This window comes from Gigantopelta aegis, chromosome 3 (genome assembly GCF_016097555.1).
Source record: "Gigantopelta aegis isolate Gae_Host chromosome 3, Gae_host_genome, whole genome shotgun sequence".
In the NCBI taxonomy this organism is placed as follows: Eukaryota; Metazoa; Mollusca; class Gastropoda; order Neomphalida; family Peltospiridae; genus Gigantopelta; species Gigantopelta aegis.
In genome coordinates, this window is record NC_054701.1 from 40,552,781 (window position 1) to 40,562,780 (window position 10,000).

The 10,000-nt window shown below is 38.3% G+C and overlaps 1 protein-coding gene across 1 annotated transcript in view; it reads right to left on the bottom strand.

Moving 5' to 3' along the window:
• The window catches only part of LOC121368037, a 44,475-nt gene extending 43,206 nt beyond the window's left edge, over nucleotides 1–1,269 (bottom strand). Inside the window, exon 1 of the mRNA XM_041492549.1 lies at nucleotides 812–1,269. Within this exon, the coding sequence (XP_041348483.1) occupies nucleotides 812–887 (76 nt within the window). The 5' untranslated portion in view covers nucleotides 888–1,269. The remainder of the gene's footprint in view (nucleotides 1–811) is intronic.
• Nucleotides 1,270–10,000: the final 8,731 nt, after the last annotated feature.

Here is a 10,000-nt window from a genome sequence, read left to right on the forward strand (position 1 = left end):
TGTAAACTTGATTATTAAAAAGCGTATATGTATTTTGAGTGACACTTTGACTTTAGAATCTTTCACTATATTTTTTTTACTGACCGCTTCAGTTATTTTTGGCTAGATACAGCCCTAGAAATATTATTACGTTTGTGTATTGTAAAACATGTTCATCCACATTGAAAAATCACTTAACAGTATGTTTTTAAAAGCTGCTAGGAAAATGACAAAATCAAAATATGGCATTGCTTAAAATAAATCGGTCATTAAAAACGGGACATAGATCAACAGAGATCAATATCATAATACCAAAAAATTCATTTGATTTTCATAGTCTTAAATAAAATAATAACTTTATTTTTTTTAAATAGAAAGTACTCATGACTATTAAATGAGTTATTTTTTACAAACTAAAGAAATATTTAATTCCAATGACCAGAAAAAATATGTCATGATAATAATATAAATAAATTTATAAAGTCTATCTATTTTATGAAAATAATACCTTTGGTAGCCGTAATTTAAAATTAATATAGTTAATAGTAACTTTATTTTATTTTATTTTTTAAATGCTTCTTCCTACAACTGCCTGTCATTACTTATTCTAAGCCAAAAATAAGTCCAAGTACGCCAATCATAGGCGAAAATTCTGACATCGCCAAAGATCTTTGTCCAGCACAGAAAAAAATCTTAAAACCAAACTAAACCTACTATGTTTAACATGCCCACATCCATTCAAGGTTCAAGCATGTCAACCCTGGGCATAGTAAGATGACTTCGCCAGGGCAGACTTCTCACAATTAAAGACAAGATAAAATTGTATACGTACAGAAAGACAGGAACAGAGGTATCCATGGTAATCCTATAGAATCTCCATAGTATCCTAGTTTAATCATCCACAGCATTGTTCCCGAATAAACATTGTCCGTCCGTCACAGGACCATCACTCTGTCATTCCAATCACTGGTTCAGGTAACTCGGCTACTGCTCAGGTGCGACAGGTGTGCTTATAAGACAGGTGCGCAGTCCATGCTATATATGACAGCGTCAGTTTCTCTGTAGCATACACACACACACAAACAACATACACATATACACATCCGACCACTGGTTCGGAGCCACACGCCACTGATATCCGTCGCGCTGCTACGATACATAAACTAATATGCTACACACACACACACCACACACAATATGTCACCATTCATAACATACGTCTGTGGATCACCAGAGGCCAAACCGTCGACCAATGAGAGGCCATAGCGGCGGTGCGCCTCTTTGCGCCGACTTTCCACGATGAATGGGCCGTCACTGCGAGGTCTCGACTCTCTGCACCGCTTTGCCGGATCTATCGGTCGGGTTTTCCAAGCTACCGGGCCAAGACTGATGGCTACGATAACCGAGGTTCAATGCGATATTGGATACACGCTGAAAACATCTTTCTCGGGTTTTTTCGGCTCTTTTGTTTTGTTTTCGTTTTTCTTTTCAGTGTTTATTTGTTCTTGTTTTTTTTAATTTTATTATTTTAATTTTATTATTTTTTTAATAATTCAAAGGGTTTAAAAATCCCAGCGGCATATCCAAATAGGTGGCTTACCTACCCTTGGTCAATTAAAACATTTTTTTAAATTAATGTACAAAATCAGGACCAAAGCTAACGACGTGGCAACAGGCAGTTTTCGTATCAGCCAAATACCAACAAAGGTACATTTTTGGGGGATTTAAAAATGCCCCTTTTTGTCTCGCATGAGAAGCAATTATATTATTGTGCTCTAGTTCTTTGTCTCCATTCACACCTATTTATTCTAGGCAAGGATAAAAATAAATCTCAATAGTTTTCAACAAAAAAAAAGTGAGGTGTGAGACCTTTACATTTATTGAGAAATGCTCCAGAAAGTAGGGAGCACCAATTCAGAGACACGAGAAATCATCTGTCTCCGATAGTTCTCCACCGACTTGAGAAAAGCGTCTACTCCTTGGGAAAATCGACGCTAGATCCATTACCGATAACTTCTTCTGCCATCGTCATCAACTAATTGCTTGGACCAGGTTTTGCGAGAAACCTTAAACACATGTGTACATGTGCGTATATATAAAACGCTTTATCAATAACAAAACAAACCTCTTCTTTTCTTTTTTTTCATTTTCAATTTCTTCACTGAGAAGGGCGTGTGTTAATTGGGAAACTGACAGCGCTACAATAAAACGAAAGCGCTTAGGACGCCTGCCAATACTTGTGCTGGGAATTCTGCAGCGTATCACTAACCTAATGGCGCTGGGAATAAACGCTCTCACTAACTTAATGGATTGAGCGTTATCCTCGGTGTTCTTCCTTAACATAATAGTCGCAACTCGCATTTAGAATTTTATTATTTGCTTAATGCGAAAGACGTGTTCCAACAAAAGTCGCGTAGTACAGAAAGACATGGGCATACATGCGCAGTGATTCCTCTTTAACTCTGTTACAAGTCTGACGTAACTGTAGAACCGCCGCCGTAACGCCACTGTTACACTAATACAACACTGTTGTAACTCTGTCGTAACTTGGGCGGGACGTAGCCCAATGGTAAAGCGCTTGCTCGATGCGCGGTCGGACTGGGATCGATCCATTGGGTTATTTCTCGTTCCAGCCAGTGCTCCACAACTGGAGTAACAAAGGCCGTGGTATGTATTATCCTGTCTGTGGGATGGTGCATATAAAAGATGCCTTGCTGCTAATCGAAAAGAGTAGCCCATGAAGTGCCCGACAGCGGGTTCCCTCTCTCAATATCTGTGTGGTCCTTAACCATATGTCTGACGCCATATAACCGTAAATAAAATGTGTTGAGTGCGTCGTTAAATAAAACATTTCTTTTTCCTCTCTCAATATCTGTGTGGTCCTTAACCATATGTCTGACGCCATGTAACCGTAAATAAAATGTGTTGAGTGCGTCGTTAAATAAAACATTTCTTTCCTTCTAATGCTGCATGGGGGCAGGACTTAGCTCAGTCGGTTGAGTGCTCGCTTGAGGTGCTTGCGTCACAGGATCGAACCACCTCGGTGGATCCATTCAAAGACTGGGGAATTTTTCGTTCCAACTAGTGCACCACAACTGGTCAAAGGCCGTGGTATGTGCTTTCATGTCTGTGGGAAAGTGCATATAAAAGATCCCTTGCTGCATTAGAAAAAATGTAGTGGGTTTCCTCTGATGACTATGAGTCAGAATTACCATACATGTATGTTTGACATCCAATAGCCGATGATTAATTAATCAATGTGCTTTAGTGGTGTCGTTAAAAAACAAAAAAACAAAACATTTATAATGCTGTATGCTGCGAGCCTCATGTAAATACCGCTACTATGATATGCTGCTGTAACGCTAATGTAAAACTGCTGTAACGCTAATGTAAAACTGCTGTAACAATGTTGTAACTCTGTCGTAAGTCCTATTTATATTAATAATGCTGCATGCTGCGAGTAAATAACGCTCCTGTAACGCTAATGTAATGCTGCTGTAACGCTAATGTAATGCTGCTGTAACGCTAATGTAATGCTCCTGTAACGCTAATGTAATACTGCTGTAACGCTACTCACTGTAATGTAACACTGCTGTAAGAATGTTGTAACTGTCGTAAGTCCGCTGTAATGCTGCTTACTGCGAGTAAATAACGCTAATGTAATATTGTTATAATGCCGCTATAATGATGTTGTAACGTCGCTGTAACGCTACTACAACGCTAATTAATGTAACACTGCTGTAAAGCTACTGAGACGCTATTGAAAACCAACTGTACATAATGCTGCTATGAAGCTGCTGAAACGCTGCTATCACTCAAATGTAAAGCTGCTATAATGCTGCTATACTATAATGCTGCTATAAAGCTGCTACATTGCTTCTATAATGCTTCTATCATGCTGCTATAACTCTAATGTAATGCTGCTATAATGCTGCTATATTGCTTCTATAATGCTGCTATAATGCTGCTATAATGCTTCTATAATGCTGCTATAATGCTGCTATAATGCTTCTATAATGTTGCTATAATGCTGCTATATTGCTTCTATAATGCTGCTATATTGCTGCTATAATGCTGCTATTCTATAATGCTGCTATGTTGCTATAATGCTGCTATATTTCTTCTATAATGCTGCTATAATGCTTCTATAATGCTGCTATATTGCTTCTATAATGCTGCTATAATGCTTCTATAATGCTGCTATAATGCTTCTATAATGCTGATATAATGCTGCTATATTGCTGATATAATGCTGATATAATGCTGTTATACTGTAATACTGCTGTAATGCTGCTACATTGCTTCTATAATGCTTCTATAATGCTGCTATATTACTTCTATAATGCTGCTATATTGCTGCTATAATGCTGCTACAATGCTGCTATAATGCTGCTATAATGCTGCTACAATGATGTTATAATGCTGCTATAATGCTGTTACAATGCTGCTATAATGCTTCTATAATGCTGCTATATTGCTTCTATAATGCTGCTATATTGCTGCTATAATGCTGCTATAATGCTGCTACAATGCTGCTATAATGCTGCTATAATGCTGCTACAATGCTGTTATAATGCTGCTATAATGCTGCTACAATGCTGCTATAATGCTGCTATAATGCTGCTATAATGCTGCTACAGTGCTGCTATATTGCTGCTATATTGCTGCTACAATGCTGCTATAATGCTGCTATAATGCTGCTATAATGCTGCTACAATGCTGTTATAATGCTGCTATAATGCTGCTATAACTTCTGCAACACCGCTGTAACATTTCTGCAATGCTGTTGCCACTCTAATGTAACTAATGCAAAGCTTCTGTAACGCTATGGCAACGCTGTTGCAATTGCTGTAACAACGCTGCAACATTGTCCATTGTTTGTAAGTAACGCTGCAATTAACAATGCTGTATTTCTGCTGTAACGCTACAATAACAATGTTGAAACGCTGAAAGTTGCTCCAACTCTGCTGAAATGTTGCTGTAACGCTTAGACTGGAAACAAATTGGCATAATAAATGTACCCTGTTGTCTAATTAACCCGCTTTTATGTTAACATACACGTATACATAGGGTTAGTGTCAAACGATAATTTGTTAAGCCACAAATCACTTACACTTCAACGCTATATACTTGTACTTGTCGTGCCAAAAGAGTTTTTAATTTCTCAGTTAATTTGTCTGTCTGAAACAAGAATGTTTACTGTGTGATATATTTATAACTTTATTATAGTGTTGTCTATGTGGCAACAGTAGATTACTTTTCTCATACTAAACCGAGCCTCACAATTACCGTAATACAGTAATATTATATCTGACACCCGATTCTATACTGAGAGAAAATTAAATAAATAAGGGAACAAACATTTGGTATTGTAGACCAAGGGGGGCGGGGGAATGTAGGCCAGTGGTAAAGCGCTCGCCTGATACTCAGTCGTTTTAGCCAGTGCACCACGACTGGTATATCAAAGGCAGTGGTATGTGCTATCCTGTTTGTGGGATGGTGTATATAAAAGATCCCTTGATACTAATGGAACAATTGTAGCGTGTTTTTTCCCCTCTCTTAGATTATATGTCAGAATTAACAAATATTTGACTTCCAATAGCTGTTAGCTTGATGCGCAACAGGTCTGGGATCGATCCCTGTCAGTGACTATTTTTCGTTCTAGTTCTAGCTAGTGTACCATGATTGGCATAGCAAAGGCCGTGTTACATGCTATCCTGTCTATGATATGGTGTATATAAAAGATCCCTAGCTATTAACTGACAAATATAGCGGGTTTCCTCTCTAAGACTATATGTCAAAATTACCAAATGTTTGACATCCAATAGCCCATAATTAATCAATGAATATGCTCCGGTGGTGTCGTTAAACAAAAACAATCTTTAAACTTTTGAAGACCAAAATTTTAGTCACTATTATAATGTTTGTGTAAAGTACAAACATGTAATATGGAATCGAATGTCAATAAGACGGTTGATTAACTAGCACTATGGATGATGGTTTTGGATGTAGTCGCTCGTTTCTTGTTTATGTAGGTGTGAACCCTTATTTCTTTCATTCAGTATATCTTATAAAATGCAGCATTGCTGATACAGAGCAATGTTGTTACCAGTCCGCATAAGCTTACCGGTCCGCAACATTGTGCCGATCCGAGGCAGTTACGTCCACCAATCCCCCTTTTGTTTTTCCTTTTTTTTTTTTTTTATCTATATTTGAAATATTTTAGTTGATTATCCTCCTTTCATATTATTATTATTATTATTATTACTACTACTATCACCACTACTACTACAACTACTACTACAACTATTACTACTACTACACTACTACTACTACTACCACCACCACCACCACCACCACCACTACTACTACTACTACCACTACTACTGCTACTACTGCTACTACTACTACTACTACTACTACTACTACTACTACTACTACTACTACCACTACCACTACTACCACTACTGCTACTATTACTACTACTACTACTACTACTACTACTACTACTACTACTACTACTACTACTACTACTACTACTATTACCACCACCACTACTACTACTACCACTACTACTACTACCACTACCACTACTACTCCTACTACTACTACTACTACTACTACTACTACTACCATTACTACCATTACCACTACTACTACTACCACCACTACTACTACTACTACTACTACTACTACCACTACTACCACTAATACAACTACTACTACCACTACTACGACTACTACCACTACTACCACTACCACCACTACCACCGCCACCACCACCACCGTTACCACCACTACCACCACCACCACCCCCACAACTACTACCACTACCACCACTACCACTACTACTACTACTACTACTACTACTACTACTACCACAACTACCACTACCACTACTACTACTACTACTACTACTACTACTACTACTACTACTACTACTACCACTACTACTACTATCATCATCATCATCATCATCACCACCACCATCACCACCATCATAATCATCATCATCATCATCACTATCACCACCACCACCACCACCACCACCATCATCATCATCATCATCATCACTACCACCACCACCACCATCATCATCGTCATCACCATCATCATCATCACCATCATCACCATCATCATCACCACCATCATCATCACCATCACCACCATCACCATCATCATCACCACCACCACCATCATTATCATCATCATCATCATCATCATCATCACCACCATCACCATCATCATCACCACCATCATCATCACCATCACCACCATCACCATCATCATCACCACCACCATCATTATCATCATCATCATCATCATCATCATCATCACCACCATCATCACCATCATCACCATCATCATCATCATCACCACCACCATCATCATCATCATCATCATCACCACCACCACTACCATCATCATCATCATCATCATCACCATCATCATCATCATCACCACCATCATCATTATCATCATCATCATCATCATTATTATTATTATTGTGTGTGTGGTGGTGCAAATTTTTGGGGGTGATGTTCTTTTTTTTCTTTTCTTTTTTTCTTTTTTGTTTGTTTGTCTCGTTAGGTAGCATTTTCGATTTTCATTTTCTGTTATATATGTGTAATCTAGCTCAAAGACAAATAAATTTTCATCATATCGACGCTATTTAAAAGAATGACCACGATACTGGTATGTTGCATTAAAAAAACAACCCAGAAAAGTTTATTAAAGCTGCGTTGTTTAATTAAATGATGAGTAGACAAGATTGGAGCTATGAACAACACAAACTGAACAAAACATTTACATATTATTATGTTATCGGTTTAGGAAGGAAGGAAATGTTTTATTTAACGACGCACTAAACACATTTTATTTATATGGCGTCGGACATATGGTTAAGGACCACACAAATATTGAGAGAGGAAACCCGCTGTCGCCACTTCATGGGCTACTCTTTACGATTAGCAGCAAGGGATTTTTTATATGCACCATCCCCCAGACATGATAGTACATAACACGGGCTTTGTTACACCAGTTGTGGAGCACTGGCTGGAATGAGAAATAGCCCAGTGGGTCCACCGATGGGGATCGATCCTAGACCGACCACGCCTCAAGCGAGCGCTTTACCACTGGGCTACGGTTTAGCGAAGGTTTAATGTGTTACTGAAACAAAACATTTACATCTTATTCAGTGGCGGACCCAGTGTGAACTCGAACAGGGCGGATGGGGAACGGTGGGTGGTAGTAATATTGCAATTCTTACTGTCACAAACAGGCAGGGTCGGATGCAGGATTATTTTAAAATATTTTAGGGAGGGTGTGCAATGCTTTAAAAAGGCACCCACACTATCCAGAAGTACACTAACATGTATTATCTATATATGGTAATCTTCCACGGAAATATCTAGTTGACCAAAATTAGGCATTTTGAATTTTGGACGGGAAGCACTCCTTCAACACCCTTTACGGCGGTTCTAAAGTTAAATTAATGCACAAAATTCAATTGAATTGAATTGAACTGAATTAATCTCGCGAATGTCTTGTTCAGTGTTATTAATATGCATTAGTGTAGCCAGGGAGGAAGATGGGGGTCATGGCATTCACTCTCCCTCTCCTTCATGTGGGTTACGCCAATGCCTACGCATCCCCACCTCAGATTTCAACGGTCCTCAGTGGCGGGACGTAGATCAGTAGTAAAGCGCTCGCCTGATGTGCAGTCGGTCTAGGATCGACTCCCGTCAGTGGGCCAACTGGCCGTGGTATGTGCTATCCTGTCTATAAAACATCCCTTGCTACTAATGTTGCGGGTTTCCTGTCTAAGATATGTCACAATTAACAAATGTTTGACATCCAAAAGCCGATGATTATTAAATCAATTTCCTCTAGTGATGTCGTTAAACAAAACAAAACTTTTAACTTTTACGATCCTGATAAAGAGTCAAACAAATAAACACAAATAATTAAATACTTACCTCTATTGCTATATCCACTGAATACTCGTAGAAAACAGAACATCACAGACATTTTACGTTTATTCACATTTAAAATAAATATGATTATAAATGTTAAATAGCGATTCTGTTCACACATTTCTGAAGTTAAATTAGTTTCAGAAGAATGTACATAGTATCGCTTTGACATCAATTATCATATTAATTAAAACGTGAAAGCATTGTTGACGTCACGTCAAATTATACAACGTTTCCGGCCATTTTCGTAACTTAACGGAAAATGGCGAAATGCCATTGGACAGAAATGCGCATCCCAGCACCCTCCCCTTGATCTGCGCCTGACAGAGAATAAAAGTAGCACATGATTATCTACAGTAACAATCCATTGTTCGTCGGCCTCGGTGGTGTCGCGGTTAAGCCATCGGACATAAGGCTGGTAGGTACAGGGCTCGCAGCCTGGTACGGGCTCCCACACAGAACGAGTTTTAATGACTCAGTGGGTAGGAATAAGACCACTACACCCTCTTCTCTCTCACTAACCAACTAACAACTAACTCACTGTCCTGGTCAGACAGCCCAGATAGCTGAGTTGTGTGCCCAGGACAGCATGTTTGAACCTTAATTGGATATAAGCACGAAAACGGATTGATGATGCAAAAAATATAAAGTGCATAAAATTATATTCATACATTAAAATAAGACAGGTGTTGTTGTTTCTGTTGTTGGGTTTTTTGGAGGGTTTTCAATTTTAATTTTAATTGTTTTGTTTTTGGGGGGGTTTTGCGTCAAATTCAAAACGTTGCGGCACATCTTAACCTGTCGGTCATTATTAATAGGTGTTTCAATAAAATATATTTTTTAAAACCAGTAGTAAATAAAATTATTTGGATGTTGTAATTGTTGTTTGTTTGTTTGTTTTCTTGTTTGTTTGTTTGTTTGCTTGCTTGTTTGTTTGTTTCTTTTGTTTTGTTTGTCTTATTTTATTATTAGTTTTTTCTGTTTTTATTTTTGTTTTCTGTTTTTGCTTTTTGTATTGTGGTGGGCGGGCTTACTATTAAAGACAT